Source organism: Zonotrichia albicollis, chromosome 18, assembly GCF_047830755.1.
Source record: "Zonotrichia albicollis isolate bZonAlb1 chromosome 18, bZonAlb1.hap1, whole genome shotgun sequence".
Classification (NCBI taxonomy): Eukaryota; Metazoa; Chordata; class Aves; order Passeriformes; family Passerellidae; genus Zonotrichia; species Zonotrichia albicollis.
The window spans coordinates 1,596,667-1,614,955 of NC_133836.1; the positions used below are offsets into that span (position 1 = coordinate 1,596,667).

The 18,289-nt window shown below is 49.2% G+C and overlaps 2 protein-coding genes across 3 annotated transcripts in view; one reads left to right on the forward strand and one right to left on the reverse strand.

The window, feature by feature from the left end:
- AACS (acetoacetyl-CoA synthetase) overlaps positions 1 to 4,462 on the reverse strand; it is a 41,169-nt gene extending 36,707 nt beyond the window's left edge. Inside the window, exons 1-2 of the mRNA XM_074554634.1 lie at positions 4,236 to 4,462; positions 1,048 to 1,151 (exon numbers count right to left, since the gene is read on the reverse strand). Coding sequence (XP_074410735.1) covers positions 1,048 to 1,151; positions 4,236 to 4,353 — 222 coding nt within the window. The 5' untranslated portion in view covers positions 4,354 to 4,462. The remainder of the gene's footprint in view (positions 1 to 1,047; positions 1,152 to 4,235) is intronic.
- Positions 4,463 to 10,766: 6,304 nt separating this feature from the next.
- Positions 10,767 to 17,972, forward strand: BRI3BP (BRI3 binding protein). 2 transcript variants are annotated; one of them, XR_012583118.1, is made up of 4 exons: positions 10,767 to 11,023; positions 11,802 to 11,904; positions 12,979 to 16,542; positions 16,579 to 17,972. XR_012583118.1 is itself a non-coding variant. In XM_074554605.1 (3 exons), the coding sequence occupies exons 1-3, from the start codon at positions 10,820 to 10,822 to the stop codon at positions 13,395 to 13,397; spliced, it is 726 nt and encodes a 241-aa protein (XP_074410706.1). In that variant the 5' UTR covers positions 10,767 to 10,819; the 3' UTR covers positions 13,398 to 17,972. The 2 variants fall into 2 exon arrangements, 1 of the variants encoding a protein (XP_074410706.1); XM_074554605.1 differs by having other exon boundaries at positions 12,979 to 17,972.
- Positions 17,973 to 18,289: the final 317 nt, after the last annotated feature.

An 18,289-nucleotide genomic window follows, 5' to 3' on the forward strand; every position in this document is an offset into this window, starting at 1 on the left:
TCAAGCTGCAAGACTCCAAATCAAACTTTTCATCCTTCTAGGTAGCAGAGACCAGCTCAGCTACTCTGACAGTTCCCAGAGTTTGAGTTAGCCTCCATAGAAAATGTAAAGTTTAAGTGCTGATAAGGCTCAGACCACACCCCCCAAAGCAGGCTAGCTCTTACACTCTTGCTGCATTCACTGTTCTGAAGGGTGGGCCACAGTAAATGAGACACCTGAGCACACAGCCCCATGGCAGGAAGAACCACTTGATCCACCCTATCAGTACAGAAATCAGTAAAACAGGACAAGTCAAAAGAAACCTGCAGTCCCCTCTGCAGGACTGCCAGTCCTGAGGGCTCTGGAACACAGGGACTCCAGGCATTAAGACAAGTCCAGTCCTCCCTACCAAAGGCCAGGAAGGTTCCACTCCATCAAGCTGCTCTAGTAATTAGCCCAACATCTCCCTCAGATGGAAAAGCACAGGGGGATGTGGATATCCTACACCAGGGCAATGCAAAGGCTCCACTGGCAAGAGCTGCAGAGTCACCTTTGTTCCACAGGAACTCTGTGGCACTGCCTGCTGTTCCACCCGTGCCTGTGTCCAACCACCACCATTCCCCCAGAGATGTTTCAAGCCTGCACCTGACTGCAGAGCCTCCACAACCAGTTCTACAAAGCCAGAGTGTAACACTTGTGCTTGTCAGGTAAGCTGACTCAGGGAAGGCAAACATGGACTTGACAGAATGCCAGCATGTACAAAACCAGGATGATATTCCCTAAGGCAGAGCATTGGCAGACTCCCCACAAGCAGCCGGGAATGACAAGGTGTGCAAGAGCACAAGGACACTGCAGAACTGTTCAGGACAACAAAACTCGAGGGTTTCACTGCCCTAAAGTGCAGTGCCAGCAACAGAACAGCACCATCCACCACACCAGGAAAGCCAGGACAGGGCCAATTCCTTGTATCACTTCCCAGAGTTCCAAGAAGAGGTCAAAAGGCTGATTGTAACATCAGTTTATTTCCCCTTTGTGCTGCACTTGCTGTGAGATAAGCACTGAACTTACCTCATCGTAGAGGCGAGAGCAGATGATGTTACTGAACTTCCAGAATTCTGCCCAGAAGTCTGAGTAGGACTCCACTGACCACTGGTATAATTCATCATAGTTGGCTGGAAGCAACAGATATGTGTCAGCATTATGAGAGAATCACAGGGATCCACACAAACTACAGTTAGGGAAAACCCAGAAAAAGAAATTTGTGGCTATAACAATTAGGAAGATAAATGTGACCCCAGAGTGGATCATTTCTGCTAAAATCAAGTGACTACAGAACCAACAGGGTCTGCCTGGACACCTGAGCAGATGGCAGCACTTCAGCTGAGTGCCATGAGCCATTTGCCACCCCAGAGCCAGTGACCTTTCCTAATAACTCCCTGCAATACCTGCACACTGCCCTCCCATCAGCGCAACTGGAGATTAAACAAGTCCTGCCTGTTGACACTTCCTATCTATCAACAGGACACTTTCACACAGCAAGAGATAAGCGAGGCTTCCTGACAAGGGACATTTGCTGTGAGGTCCCAGTTGGGGCCAAAGGGCTCTGATAGCTCAGGGACACAGAGATTAGAGGCACTCTTTATCCAACTGTGGCATCACAGGAAGCACAGCTGATTTTCAGTGAGTATGAGGTCTGACAGACTGCAGCTCTCCTTTTCATGCGGAAACAGCATGGATGAAGTCAAACAAGAGGTTTATTAACTAAACACTAACACCATGGCCTGGCACTAAAAACATGCAAATAAGCAGTTTAAGTCTTACCTGATAGTGAGACACCTGAAGCATGCATAGCAAACCCCACAATTCAAACTGAATGCTGAAAATCAGTGTAACACAGCTCTAGGTATGAATAACTGAAGCCAATTCTCACTGCAAGCTTGGAAGTGACATTTCCCCATCATGTCCACAATATCTGAAGCTGTGCCAGCAACCAATTAAATCTTTCTGCCATCAGTGACAGTAAGTTTCCTGCTCTGCCAACTGTTCCCTATCTGATGCTTTCAGCTAAACCACTCAAAGGCATTTCACCAATTATCTCTGGTTTTTCAGCCTGTTAACCAGCCAATTGCTGCAAAAGTCATCTTTGCAATCCCTTTTCTAGGAGGAGGACATCTTCCAGCTTTTTAAAAGAAAAATATTCAAAATAATCTCTGCACTGTTACTCACACTTGGCCACTGCTTAACTGCTTCCCTACACAGTCTGTCCCTTCCACATCTTCTTCCCACATCAATCCTTTCCATCACAGTGAGATTATCCCCATGGTATTACTGATAGACAAGGCAAAGGCTCTTCTATGTGATGCAGATTTCATCCACACATTTCCCAAATCCCAGCCTCTACACATCCTTTCTACACCCCACAGTTACTCATCACTATCCCCTACTCCACACTTCAGCTGCACAGAGGTAAGAGTTGACACAAGAAAAATTCAAGTTTCCATCTCCTCCTTTAAAACCCAATTGTACCACCTGCTCCAAATCATTTGATACATGGGAGGAGCTGCAAGTCACTACTAATTTGGTTTCTTACAGCACTAACAGTTTGTTCTGGTTTGTCTATACAGTTTGTTCCAAATAAGCTGCAGCATACAAGTCCTTCAGGGCACAGGCCTGTTACTCAGCAATCAAACTGATTTTTGTGACTGCATTTTGTGCCTGCATTTCCAGGGCCCAGCAGAGGCACTGTCTGGAGCCTATATTGCCCTCAGCTCTCCTCAGAGTTCACTTCTTAATGCTGGAGAGCATCCCTTCTTTGTTGTGAATAGCACTCATGCCAACAAGCACCAGTGCAAGCCTAATGGAAGCCGACAAAGGTTTCTAAATATACACAGGCATCCACCTTCCAACAGAGAAAGCCACTTCCAAGTGGGATGACAAGAGTTCTGGTTGTTCCAGCCATAAACACAGGCAGCCCATCTGAAACTACATTTGCTCTTGATTGCCCGTGCACCACTTGCATCATTCCACTCAGAGTTGCCTAAAACCCTGAATTAACTGGCTTCCCATCCAGCAGGAGGGTTAGGACACTACACACCTGGATTCCAATGGGAAAGCACCACAACCAAAATAATGACCTGGCTCACCCACACAGTAACAAAGGTAAGGAAGTGTTTCCCAGACATGAACTGCCAGAAGCACTATTGACGCTGCTCCCACTCCAGAACCAGCCTGCTCACACCACTGACACTGTAATAGACTGACAAACTTCCAAGCCACTTGCCAAAGCTACTCCTTTCACCCTCCATCAAATAAATGACTACAGGAAAGCTACACAAGAAACTGACATAAGCCCCAAATATCTAGGGAGAATGATATAAAACTGACTAGCCAGAACTGAAGGGTTTGATATCCACATGTACTGAAAATGACCAGCCCATGATGCACCTGAGCCCCCAGAGCCAGCACCACTGACTCCTGAGAGCCCAGGGACACGGAAACCTACAGCCAGCAATTACGGAAAAAACAACCCTGAATTGGAAACACCTCTGTACATCAAACCCCTGCCCAAAGCAGGCCTCGTTTCAGCACAACAGGTTGTTTCCCAGTCAAAGAACCACACAGCTATTTCTGAACAAGCACAAAGCAGGGATGGCAGTTCAAGAGCTGTGGAAGATGCATAGCAACTTCCACCACTGAGCAAGCTTGTGTATCACCATTCACCTCCCTACTCACCATTCACCTCCCAGCATACCTGACTATTTTAAGACACACACGCCTCATACTGAAATGACCATAACGCCACTCTCACATGCCTCTGCTGCTGAAGGATCACGCTAAGGCTCACACTCACCTCAGCCACAGCGACAGTGATCGCGCCTTCCCTTTAAAACACGGAGTGACTCCGGTGTCGCTGCCGGCCCCAGCACTGCCCGTACTCCGGGCGGCTCCGCAGGCAGCGCTGCCCGGGCCGCCATCCAGCCACACAGCGGGCACAGATAAGGCTGTTTGCCTTTCCCATCCGCACATACCTGCGCTCCAGCGGATGCTGCCCCAAAGGCCTCTGGCTGAGGCTCAAGCGGAGCATCCCTCCCGCAGCTCCGTGCCCACCCGCCCGGGGGTGCCCACGGGGACCGAGAGCGGAGCGGCACACGGAATGGGCCTCACAGTGAGGCCACCGAGGAGCGGCAGCGCCTGCCGGCCCCCACAGCCCGAGTACGGCCCCGGGAAGCGCCCGCCCGCCCCCGCCCAGCGCTCACCCAGGCGGAGCCCACAGCTGCTAGCCACGGCGGCGCGGAACCGGTCCATGTGGGTGTTGCGCTTCGTGTCGGGCTCCCACATCACCTGCGACTCCATGATCTCGGGCTCCCGGGACATGGCGGCGGCAGTGGAGCGAGGCGAGCACCGTCCGTCCCGCAGGCACCCTCACAGCCCGAACCGCACAGCTCCCACCGCGCCCCGGCGCTGACTGCGGCCCCTCCTCCGGGCGCACCCTTTAAAGGCGCCGCCGATCGCATCACTCCGTAACCTTCCGCCGCGGAGAAAAGTGCGGGGTGGCGCGCCCCGCCCCGCCCGCCGAGGGGCGGTGGGGACAGCGGGGACAGGGGGACGGACAGCGGGACAGCGGGATGGGCGGGCAGGGGCGGCGGGGACGGCCCGGGCAGCGCGGGGGCACCGGGAGGCGCGGGCGGTGCGGGATGAATGGGGAGCGGCCGCCCGGACAGCCGAGAGCCGCCGCGCCGTCCCTGTCACCTCTAAAGGTCACCAGACGGCCCCGGGAGGAACCATCGCTCCGCGCTCCTCACGGCATCGCCGCAAAAACTCCGCCGCTCTGATTGTTTATTTTTTCCCCAAGGAGGCCTGAAGAAGTACCAACAAGTGCCTTTGAGCCAAAATTGAGGCAAGAAACGCGTTTCTCCGTGGCCTCGCCATCCCGGCTGTGCTTGTGTAACGCTCCCAGTCTACACAGCTTGTGCCTTGGATTAAAACTTAATATTGCTGCTCTGCTTTCTAAATGTGCACTTTGCTAGTGACCATCGAGATTTTGCAGCAACCGATTTCAGCTGGGAATTGGTGGTAATAAAGCACTTAATGTGCAATTCACTGCTAGTCCTTGATCTTTAAGGGTCTTTTAGAACCTAAAGGACTCTACGATTCACGGTGTACCCATGCTGCTTATGTAACTTATTTTCAAGGTCATGGTTTGCTTCTAATTAATGGAAACCTCAAAAACAGGAATTTGATGGGAAATTATGCGGACATACAGTATATGAAAGCAAAATACACGTACTACATTGTATACTTGCTCTACATGTCATTTACATTTTGGTGCTACCAGAATACAACTCCTTTATTAAATCTGAAGGCCGTGGAAATGTGATTTAAACAATCCACAATTTTTATTTGTGTCGAGACAGACCTGAAATCTGTTGTATTTTTAAATAACTCTCCCCAGAGCGACTGGGGGAGGCGGAATGGGAACACGTTATCTGCCCGACGTGCCTCCCTCGCCTTGGCAGCGCCCGGAGGTCAATGGAAGTGTGAAATCCATGGCCGGACACCTGCCAAGCACAGAGATAAGGGAGAAGGCAGGGCGGGAGCTGCAGTGTCCAGGTCCCAGAGGGTTCAATGGCCTGGGGATCCGCAGCTTGTAGTGGGGAAACTGCCTGGAGAATCCATCTTCCTGCTATCTGAGGAAGGGATAACTTACGTTGTTCGCCTGCATGTCATGTAGCAGTGGATGCACCCACCCAGGTTAATGCTCTGTTAATGTCATAAACACTTCACAACCCAAAAGGGGCAGCAGGATTTTGCCTCAGACCCCCAGGCAGCCCCTCTGCACCATTCACCGCAGTGAATGTTATAACAATGAACAAACAGCCTGCCCTGCTCGGGGGTGAGCTCAGGGCCAGGTGTGGGACAGGTGGGGAGTGACACCTCAGCAAACACCTGCTGGATGCCCTCTGTGGCTGTGGCACTCCTTGTCGGGACTGGAAACAGAGCTGTAATTTGTCATTTTTACTGAGGGGGTCGCAGCTCAGGAGTGTGGGGCTGTCTACTGACGCCTGTGCTCTGGTGAGGCCGCACACGAGTCCTGTGCCCAGGCTGGGCCTCTCTGGTCAGGGAGGACATTAAAAGTGTGTCCAGGGAAGGGAATGGAGCTGGGGAAGTGCCTGGAGCCCCAGGAGAGGCCGAGGGAGCTGGAAAAGGACTCAGCTTGGAGAAAAGGAGCCTTAGGGGAGCCCTTGTGGCTCTGCACAACTCCTGACAGGAGGGGACAGCCAGGGGGATCAGGCTGTGCTCCCAGGGAACAAGTGATAGCACAGAGCCTAAAGCTGCGCCAGGAGAGAGGTTTAGCTTAGTATTTTTATTCCCACAGACAGTAAATACTGGACTGTACTTCCCAGGGAGCTGGTGGAATCACGGTGCTTAAGGACACATCCGACACGGCACTGAAGGCTCTGGTTTGGATGACACGGCGGCGCTTGGGTAGCAGACGGACCCCGATGCTCACAGCAGCGTTCCCCACCCAGCCATGCCGTGACTCCGCGCCCCGCCCGCCGCCGCCGCCGCCGCGCCCCTCGGGGCCGGGCGGGCCCGGGCTGCGGACGGATCCCGCGCGGCGCACCGCGGCCCGCACGCCGCCGCGCCTGATTGGCTGCGGCGCGCCTGGCCCCACATCAGCCCAGAGCGCGCTCTCCTCGCGGCTGGCCCGACGGGGGAAGAGCCGACGCCAGCCGGGACCAATCAGCGCAGAGCTTTCTCAAGCTTCTCTCCCCGCTGACCAATGAGCCGCCGGATCAGGGGGAGGTGTGCCCAATCAGAGGAGCGCTCTCATGCGGTCGGCGGGAGGGGCGGGGGTCCCTCGGGTCCCTTCAGCGCCGGGGCGGTGCCGAAATTTCCCGTTTTAGCATCAAAAAATCGATTCGGCTGGCAAAGCCGCCTGAGGCCATCGATTCCAGCCTGTGACTCAACACCCCCCTGTCAACCCGACCACGGCAGTGAGCGCCTCATGCAACCTTTCCTGAAACGCCTCCAGGGCCGGTCATTCACCCACCTTCCTTCCCGAGCAGCTGCTCCAATGTCTAAAATATCCTTTCTGCTAAATATTTCCTCCTAAAAGCAGAGGCAAAACTGCCGCTTTCTCCCACCCAAAGCAACCTGAACTCCTAAAAAGAAAATGAGCAGCTAAATCACCTGAGAAGGGACCCAAAAATCCTCTCACTGAGCTGAAAAAGGTGTAGTTTATAAAGGACTGACCCGGTTATAGCTCAGGGAGGAAGGGGAACGATGGATTTGCTGATAGAACTGGGCTTTTGGGAAAGCCTGCTAGCACTTTCTCATTTATTAGCAGCAGTTTTACTCTTGTAAAGGAGTTTTACTATTTATTTAAGAGGGGGTTATGCATCCATGCTCCCTGCCTCCATTCCAGTTTTCCCTTATCCAAACCAGTTTTTCCCTCTTTCAAAAGTGACTGTGGAAAAATCGGAAGTAAAAGAAGGAAAAATAAACAAACCTTTAATGAGAAAATAGGTATTAACAGGACTGCAGTACTATTGCAATTAAGTTTGGAAACTACATTAGGAGGAGGAAAATAGCCTGAATGAGATTGACTGGAATTGCCCATTCCCAAATCTTTTTAAACCTTGCCTTATGCCTGCTAATAGTAATAATAGGGTAGAAATGAAATCATGTTTTCTGCCTCAGATTAGATTAGGGGCCATTCTAAAGAATCATGCTGCTGATGGCATTACCCACTGAGGGCTCTGAGGTAACCTGGAGTCACCTGCAAGACTAAATTGATGAAATGCCAGAATCTATGAGATAGAAGTTTTGTAATAATACCTCAGAGCAATCTCTGCAATACGCCAAGGCCTGACCATGATCCCTTGAACCAACAACTGGATTAAGACATCTAAAGATTTTGGAAATTTAAATAAAAATCCTATATTCAGAGCATCAGCCAGCTGGTTAATGAATCTGGATAAGAATAAGAAATTCCTGGCTCATTTCACATCTGCAGACTCTACAAAGTGTCAGGAGTACAAGCAACCAGAATCAAAATCAAAGGTGTTTGGAGAAAAGGAAAAAGAAATAAAAGGAAAAGGAAATGGAAAAAAGGAAAAGAAGAAAAGAAATGTTGACACATTGCAAGAAAACCCTCATGGGGAGGACATTAAGGAAAAAAGGCCTAAATGACAAATGGCCATAAAGAGATCAGCTATGACTGCTTGAGGCTGTGACATGAAGCAAAGACAGAAACATAAGGGTCAGGGAGGTTAAGAACTGTAACACCAGCTGGCTTTCTTTAAGGCCATGCCACATTTTTGAGCATAATGGTGATTTTAAAAGAGAAAACCCTGCAATCTGCTAAAAACTCAGACCCCTAGAAGCCCCCAATTTTTTCTAAATGCCTCTCAAATTGTTAAATCCCTATTTCTGAGTAAAACAACTTACAGAGATTTTGGTGCAGATGAGGAAATAGAGAAGCACATCCATGCCTCCTTTGTACAGGGAGACCCTCACCAAAGGACCTTTCCAGAAATCTCCCAGCTCTCCTCACTGAGAAGCCTTCATGCCATGATGCAATGTATTCTTTGAGCTGACACTATTTATTTAAACGAGGAGGATGAAATACCTCGTAATTTCATAAGAGCTGGACATTTGGAGAGATAAACTCACCTGAAATGGGCTCGTTGAGACAGGCCAGGATATCAGTGAAATACCAGGAATTTTCCCAAATTTCCTGACCTCGTGCAAAGGACAGCCACTACCACAGGCCTCTGGAACTCCGTGAAGAACAGATGGGAAGACACAACAGAAGAGATTTTGAGGGGATTCCTCCACAGAAATTCACACAGAGAAATAGGAACGTTCCCAAATTTGCACAAACAAGACCCAATGAATCATAAACAACACAAGGGAAGGCCATGGCAACTGGAAACAAAGCAAAGAAATATACCAGGCACAGAAAACAACACTAATTTTCATTAAGGTTATTTTGCATGATGTAACTTGCAAGAAATGCCCCAGAAAATGACATTTAGTGTGTGCTCAGAGGACAAGCACAACGTGGCATTGACAGAAACCTCCTAAGAACCTCCAAAATATCATCAGTTACCAACCTGTTCTGGGAAAGCATGAGGCTTCAGACTGTACACAGGTATCAACAGATCAGCAAATCTTAAATGAAAGCAAAATTTATAAATGTACAAAGCATCTATATCCTGCTGAAATCGAATCCTAAGTACCTTCCTGGATGGGGGCCCAAGCCTTCCAGGGCCGAATAGAAAACAATGCTGAAATGTCCAGGCTGTTCTGCTAAATGTGAAAATAAGTGCTTTGGCCAGAATAAAACTGGGAAAAAGGCCATGGCAGAGATGTCTATATTCTAAATGTCTACTCAGCTAGCAGTCCTAGGCTGAGCCACACAGTTTAAACTCCAAGAACAAGGAGTATAAAATCAGGTCCCACAGTTTCTCCTCATATGAGATGCTCCAAATCCCAAATCATCTTTGTGGCCTCTGCTGGGCCCTGTCCAGCAGCTCCTTATCTCTCCTGCACCCAGCAGCCCCGAGCTGGGCACGGTGCCCTGTGCAGGCTGCCCTGGAACAGAGGCCAGGCAGAGCCACAGAATAAAGCAGGGATTTATTAGAGGGCCTCCATGGATCCACCTTGGGCAGCACAGGAGCCCAGCCAGGCCTACACCCAAAAATTGACACAAAAAAGATGACTGGTCAGGGAGTCTCTCACTTTTGTAAATTCTACTCTGTTTGCATATTGGAGTTAATTCTGCAATTATAGTTTTAGATTATTAAGTCCCATGCTGCTTGTTCTTCTCTTTTCATTCCACTGTTGTTTGTGCTCTTGGGCCCGAGATTTGGATCATTTATCCTTGGTCCCCAGATAGAGATGGAATTGCTTTATTTTACTAATACAAAGCTCAGACCTGCACCCTAAAGCAGCACAAAATCTGAAAATCTAAAATAAAATCTAACCCTGTGGCAGCAGGCACAGCGCTCTGGCCATGTGTGTGTGTGTGTGTGGGGTGGAGCAGTGGGGTCCGACCATGTGAAAAACGCCAACCACATGTTTTTAAAATTTTAAAAGTTTAATAGTAGTAAAATGGTTAGAAAAATAGTAATACAATTAAACTAATAATAATTTGGACAATTTGGATTAGGACAATATGAGACAATAGAAACAAAGTGTTACGGACGTCCAGGTACCTTTTTCTGGGCAGCACAAGCCCGAAGAAGGACCCACGTTAACAGAGGATTAACCCTTAAAAACAATAACCTATTGCATATTCATACACCTCATCCACGATCTATAAATTCCATTCAAACACGGGATTCTGTCTGGGCAGTGTCAGCTTCTTCCTCTGAATCCTGACAGCATCGTCCTGCCTGAGTGAGGCAGGAGGAAATGTGTTTCTTCTGGTAATGGAGCAATAAATTCTCTTTGAAAGCTTCAGGTGTCCTGAGGCTGCTGTCTCAGTGCAAGTCCCTTATTTACAAAAAAAAAAAAAAAAAGTATCTTACATGGCATAGTTTCTATTTTAACATTTTGCTATAACCTAAAACTACATTTTACACAGTACTTAGGAGAATTAACACAGCATTACCTTCTAACGCAACACATAAAATATTCACTTTAATCTTTGTGAAAAGCCATTTATAAAGCACGCGTTTACGCGTTTTTCGCAGCCCCGCTCCCGGGTCTCTCCCCTCAGGGCCGCTCGTCCCCGTGATTTCCTCCCGCCGCGGGAGCCCCGCCCGTGCGGCCGCAGTTGCGGCGCGGGGCCGGCGGGCGGCGCTGTGGCGGGCGCGGCGGGGCGGCCATGGCGGCGGCGCGGCGGGTGCAGCTCCGGGGCCCGGCGCTGCTGCTGCTGCTGCTGCTGCTGCTCGGCGCGGCGGGGCCCGGTGTTCGGGCCGCACGGAGCCGCGGGGCCGACCGCCAGAACAGCCTGCGCCGCGCCGCCAGCGGCCTCTACCAGGGCGTCAGCGGCCTCTTCGGCGAGGACAACGTGCGGGCCCTGCAGAAGGTGAGGTGCCGCTCGCCGCCCCCCTCTCCCCTCCGGCTCCCTCGCCTCGCTGCTCCGGCGCTGAGCGGGCGGCTCTGAGGCCGCAGCCCCGCGTCCCCATCGCCCCGCTCGGTGCGGGACCGGCCGTGGCCTCGTCGGCGACCTCAGGAGCGCTGCTGTGGGGAGCAAACCGGGAGGCCGGGCTTGCAGGAAAGCGGGGGGAAATAGCAGCTAAAGGCTTAAATAGAGGTGGTGTGAGGTGGGGAGGCGGCCGGGCCGCTGGGTGAGGAGCTGAAATCGCTCTGGCTGCAGGGCAGAGCATCCTGTGCTCGTGGGGCCAGCGCAACTGGCAGGGAAGCAGGCGTGCATTCATTCCTCCGTGCCTGCTGTCCTCAGGCTGAGATAGGATTGACCTCTGAGTACACCTGAGACATTTGCGTGTGATGCTGGGGACATCTCTCAGTTGCTCGATGAAAGGAATTATTTGGTTTGCTCTGCCAGTTGTTGGTAATAGTGTTATCTCTAATCTTCAAAACGATAGTAAAGCCAATAAAGTGCATTTTAAAATCCTGCCAAGATGTGCATTTACATGCCAAAATACCTACAATAACGATAATTGCAGCGCATAAATTCATGATTCACAGAGTTAAAAAAATCGGATTTACAATTTTTCCCATGAGGACGACAAAATAATCTGAAAATCTTGCTTAATGAATTATAATTCTACTCATGACAAATAAGTCTCAAAGTGTTACTTTAGGAATTGAGGATTTTTTTAATTTTCAATTTTATTTCTCAGTTTTTCTCAAGGTTGACAGAGAGGTTTGTGAATGGGGTGGATGTATTAATGGACACATTCTGGAGAATATGGACTGATTTGTTAGATGTTCTTGGAATTGATGGTAAGTGTGATGCCTGCTCACCCTTGAACTGTCTCAGCCTGTATCAGTGTTTACAAGCAAATGGGAAAACAGTTACATTTTATCATGCTGCTTAAACATCCATCAGTGGTGTGTCTCTCTGCTTCCCATGGCTTTGATTTTCCTATTAGTATCTTCAAACATGGAGACTGAACCCCACCATTCCATTTCTGTCTGTGTATCTACAGGATGTGTTTAGAATGAATTACCAGGCATGGCTGGTTCCTTGGTGAATCCATCATTAAATGGATTCACACAGCCAGGAACAGTGCAGAGAAATCAATGAGGACTAGAGAAAGGAGAGGTGCAGCTGAGAGCCTTTAGAATGTCACTTTTACAAAGCAGGATCTGTAGCCTCAGTATGAGTTTTGACCTCAGGCTCTAGAGTGGTTCGTCTTTAAAGAGCCTTTCCCACCTTTCCTGGAATGAATTCCGTTGAATCCTTGGAGCTGAGCCAGTGATTTGAGGGAAGGTTCATCCAGAAATAGGTGAACCAGTTTTACCCTTTACTTTAGAAAGCAGTGCCGTGACCCCAGTGCTGTGGGGTTTGACCCTTTAGATTTGTGCCTGTTTTTGCCTCACTGCTGGGGGGTTTGACCCTTTGGAACTGTGCCTGTGTTTTTGCCCCAGTGCTGTGGAGGTGGAGCTGTGCTCATGTTTTTTTACCCCACTGCTGTGGGGGTTTGGCTCTATAGAGCTGTTCTTGGGGTTTTGCCCCACTGATGTAGGGATGTGACCCTTTGGAGCTGTGCCTGTGTTTTTGCCCCACTGTTGTGGGGTTTGACCTTGTGGATTTGTGCTCATGTTTTTGCCCTGTTGCTGTGGGGATGGAGCTGGTGCCTGTTTTTGCCCCAGTGCTGTGGGGATGTAACCCTTTGGAGCTGTGCCTGTTTTTGCCCCAGTGCTGTGGGAGTTTGACCCATTGGATTTGTGCTCATGTTTTTGCCCCGCTGCTGTGGGGGTTTGGCCCTTTGGAGCCGTGCTCTGTGTGTTTTTGCCCCGTGCACCTCCAGCCCACTCTCATTAACATCCTGTTCATTTCCCTTTGTTTTCCAGCCTCCAACCTGACTCATTATTTCAGCCCAGCAGCCATTGCCAACAACCCGACGCGCGCCCTCCTGCTGATCGGTGCCATTTTGCTGGCCTACTGGTTTTTATCTCTGTTCCTCGGATTCTTCTTCTATCTGCTGCACATGCTGTTCGGCCGCTTCTTCTGGATCGCCAGGGTGGCGCTGTTCACCCTGTCCTGTGTGTACATCCTGCAGAAGTACGAGGGGGACCCCGAGCACGCCGTGCTGCCCCTCTGCTTCGTCGTGGCCGTCTACTTCATGACGGGTCCCGTTGGCTTTTACTGGAGGAGGAACAGCAACAGCAGCCTGGAGGAGAAGATGGACCACCTGGACAGCCAGATCAGGCTGCTGAACATCCGCCTCTCCAGGGTGATTGAGAACCTGGACAGGGGCGCTGAGCAATGAGCCAGCCCCCGCTGACCACTGAACACCAGCTCTGGAAAAACCCTAAGCACTGTCTCATCCGAAGTTACAAAGCAACAAAACATCACATGGTAAAAAGTGTGCAAAGTTATAACTTTTCATCGTGTCTAAGACTAATTTATCTAGGTTAAACACTCAGCCGTTAGACTTCTAGGAGAAAGAAACAACATTTACAAAATTCAGCTGTATATTCAGAGTTTTATCCAGTACTAGAATTTTCTCAGTAGATAAACGCTTACTTTTACAAGCATTTAAAAACATCTTTTGTAAGGTTTTTATAAAAGCAAATTGAGTAGTCTTTCAGATATTGAAATTGAGTTAAACATATGCAAATTTGACACTTTAACAGTTAAAAAGAAAAAAAAAATCTCAAGCTACCAAGCACTTCCATTGAGAAGTAACTGCTGTGGGTCCATATTTTTTCTTCAGAGTTGTGAATGTTTTTGTGTTTTTGTTGGCTTATTTCATTGCCTTGAAGTTGCCTTTCATAGAGTATCAGATGAGGAATTTTCTGGTATCCAGGCCAAAAAATTCACACCATAGCTTTTAACAGGAGGTGGGGAATGAGGGAGAAGGAAGATCTGAAGTCCTTAAATGCCAGTCCAGTGTGAGGAAGCACACGTGTGGCATTTTATCATTGCATTTCATCCCGAGAGCTTTAATTTGTTAGTGTCTGGAAGGAAATCTGCTTTAATAAATTGGCACAGAAGGAAGATGTAGCGTGACAAATTGTAATTCATATTTGATCTGCACAGTGAAGCATTTTCCAAGCTTAAGTGCATAGAGTAAAACATGGTTTTTAATCTCAGGACCCACGTACCTTCTCAGAAAAGGCAGCAGTTCAAACACGTGCAAATGTATTGTTGCTTAAAGCTTTCTCAGGACCAATCAGCGGCAATAAATTACCTTCAGGAAGATCTGGATTTTTTTCTAAAATTCCAATAGTTTTATAGGAGCTTTTTGCTTGAAGTCTCTGTCCTCGTTAGGTTTTGGGAAAAGCGAGTCACCTTTAGGAGGAGGGTGTAGGAAACGGTTCCCTTTCAAAGCACTGGAGCTTTGGAGCAATTTTTATTTTGCAGGATTTCTGTGTTTCTTACATGGTAGGGCATCACTGGCTGTGCTGGTTTACTGAAACAAAGGGAAGCTCAGGGAAGGAAGCCTGAACTGTGGTTTCACCTGGAAACAGCAGCATGCAAGGACACAGGTGTGAGCAGGGAGGGAAGCACCTGCCCCTGGTGATGAGCACAGTTCTGATAGCGCCAGGGGTAGGATGGAGCACAGCTGGAGCATTCCATATCCCATAGGGTCCAAACGAACAGCTGCATCAAAAAACGCAACAAAAATTGGTCTGGGATGGGGCCTGGCTGCAAGGCAAGGGGACCAGGAGGAGGAGGAAGAGGAGGAGGTTCCCAGGTGTGCCTGCCAGTGCCAGCCCAGTGGGACAGGCTGGGCACAGCTTGTCCTTCCGCTGGGCAAAGCTTCTGGGTGTGATGCTTAACTGAATGTAACTGTGGGGCGAGTTTATTTTTCTCTTTATGCTGAAGTTTTAATGTTCTTCTTGGAATGTGTGTGTTGCTTGCCTAAACCTCTTTGGGTCTGTCTGCGCGTGGCATTTCCACGGGGGTTGTTTTTAAATCCATGTTAATGGCCTTTACTCCTGGTGATCACTTCTGTTCAACACGGTTGAAGTTCATATGCACTTGGCACGGTTGGAATGCATTTTTTGATTTTAATTTTTTATGTCTCCTGTAAATCCCCCTGCACCCCATTTGTTAACAAGTTTAGAGTTGTTCAATAACTGGTTATCACAACTTAAAATCATTCCTGTGATCAGATAGGGACTATGGCAGCAAATAGTCCATTAGGTCAAGCTGAAAATGTAAATGACGGTAAATTCCTTTTTTCAGCTCATTTTCCATAGTATTACGGAGTCTTCCCTGTAGACTCAGTTCTCCCTACTGTTGTGCACAGAGGACTGGGCTAAAATGCCAACCTGGAAATTAGGAATTGACTAGTAAAGCTTGTCAGGTCTTGATGTGTTTTGCCAAATGTGAGACCTGAGGACCAAAGTTTGCAAACCTTGCTCGTGTCAGTGGCTCCATTGCCTTCTTAGGTCAATGTGCATGGGTCAGTTTGCATAGATTGTATTTTGTGTAATCCATATTTAACGTTAAAGTTGCAAATACTGAACATTTATATATTAAGAGGTGTCTATGATAAAGATTTCTTTGAAAGTATTATAAAAAAGTTAATTTGGATTATGGTTCCTCCCTGTCTAATCATTTATCTTACTTTTGTAAAATCAGCCCTCCTATATTAATACTCTTTATTTCGATCACCCTGCTGCTTGAAAAATGGTATTTTTATATTTACTTGCATCCCATGTATAGCAAAATGTTATGTGAAAAGCAGTATATATAAAATTGGGTATTTTTAATCAGTATTTTTCCCAGCACTCAGTTTTCACGTTAGTCAAATTCAGAAGTAATGATTTTTTTAAAGCACAATCTAATCTTCAATATATATATATACATATATAAATATATACTTTAAAAATGCTCTGTATTTTTAAACATGCACTGTAGTGAAAGCGCTTTTGGGGACATGAATGTGGTATTATTGTATTTAATCTCTTTCAACTTTTGTAAATACCTTTTACAAGTATTTTCCATACTGGGCCATCTACTTTATCCATGGAGGATTTTGCTGTTTTTTAGAAACTCGTGCCAGTGGCTGCAATGCTTTTGTATCCCACAGAGCATCTCAGAGACAGGCAGGGCTCTGTGTCACCTGTGGGCAAACCCTGGCAGTGACACCTGCAGGGTGGCACTGGGGCATCCCTCAGCAGTGACACCTGCAGGGTGGCACTGGGGCATCCCTCAGCAGTGACACCTGCAGGGTGGCACTGGGGCATCCCTCGGCAGTGACACCTGCAGGGTGGCACTGGGGCATCCCTCGGCAGTGACACCTGCAGGGTGGCACTGGGGCAGCCCTCGGCAGTGACACCTGCAGGGTGGCACTGGAGGAGCCCTTGGCAGTGACACCTGCAGGGTGGCACTGGGGCATCCCTCGGCAGTGACACCTGCAGGGTGGCACTGGGGCATCCCTCGGCAGTGACACCTGCAGGGTGGCACTGGGGTACCCTTAGCAGTGACACCTGCAGGGTGGCACTGGGGCATCCCTCGGCAGTGACACCTGCAGGGTGGCACTGGGGCATCCCTCGGCAGTGACACCTGCCCAGGGCAGGGATGGCATGGCACAACCCTGGTGGCTTTGGCTTTTTGCTGTGACTTCATGGAGCTCTGCCACAGCCATGGTGCCCTGCTGGGAGCTGCTGCTGGGGCACAGGTGACACAGGGACAGCCCCAGCTGGCTGCTCCTGCAGGACAGGACCTGGACCTGCTCCTGGACCTTCCTGTGGCCACTGGAGAGCCCATCCCTGTGTGAGCAGCGGGCACAAGTGCCAAGGATGGGCTCTGGCTGCTGGGATTGGGAACTCCACGGGGTTCCAGGGCTTTCACCTGCCTGCTCTGGGACCCAGCTTTGCCATCCTGCAGGGTTCTTCCCATTCCTGAAGGTTTTCGCTTGCCTGCTTTAGGACCCAGCTTTTGGAATCCTGCAGTTCTCTTCCCTCCCTGGAGGGTTTTCATCTGCCTGCTCTGGGACCCAACATTTGCAATCCTGCAGTTCTCTTCCCTCTCTGGAGGATTTTCACCTGCCTCCTTTAGGACCCAGCCTTTGCAATCCTGCAGTTTTCCCCTCAGGCAGGGCGGCTCCTCCGGACGCACACCGCTGTAGATACCCGATGTGTCCTGTGGGATGTGACGCTTTCCCAGTGGTTTTTGGGTGTCAGAGTGCAGTGCACAAACCTGGTGTGGCTCAGTGCTGTGCTTCTAGCGCGTCCTTCACGTCGTGCTTTGCTTCTCGAGGCTCGTTGCGTCGTCGCTGTGGATAGACCAGTATCAACCTTAGCTCTTCGGTGGTGTGGAAGTGTTCAAGTGTGGTTTGCCTCACATACTGATCCGTATTTGGCAGCTAATGGCGTTAAGTGACCATGAGTTCTCTTTGTCTGGGTTGGGAAATAAAAGGTTTTATTGTATCCGCATGTATTTTAAAATTTTTGGATAATTCATCGACCTGTGATGACAGCACATGTGAAAACCGATCTTTTCCTTTTATTCAGAAGTTCTATTTGCTGTGGTAGCACTTGTTGTTGGCACTGATGGTAGTGATTTCCATCCTGTTTTGTACATCAGGTTTCATGATTACAGTGTTTCAGTTTGTACAATTGTTTATGTAAAAACGATTTGGTCTGAAGAGATGCCGTGTGTTCACTTCTGATCCTAGACACATACGAGATCCTACTGGTAATACTGTTAGTAGTTACAACTGTACCAGACTTATTTTTTACAGAGCTTTACATGCCTTTATTTATTCCTTTATCGGACCATCCAAACCATGTACTCCGTAGTTCAGTATTTGTAGACCAGTTTCACAAATCAACTTAAGGTATTGTGGCAAAGCTTCGAATAAATGTTTACTGAGACTTTGCACTGAGCTGCGAGTGCCTGCCGAGGCTCTGAGGGGTGGGGTGGGATGGGATCCATGGGATGGGATGGGGTGGGGTGGAATGGGTGGGATGGGATCCATGGGATGGGGTGGAATGGCATCTATGGGATGGGTGGGATGGGATGGGTGGGAAGGGATGGGATGGGATCCATGGGATGGTTGGGATGGGATCCATGGGGTGGGATGGAATGGAATGGGAGGGAAGGGGTGGGATGGGGCGGGATCGGGGGTCCTAGAATGGGTTGAGGGATCCCGATCCCGTGGGGCCGCCCCGCGCATGATCCTGCCCTCTCCCGCCCCTTCTC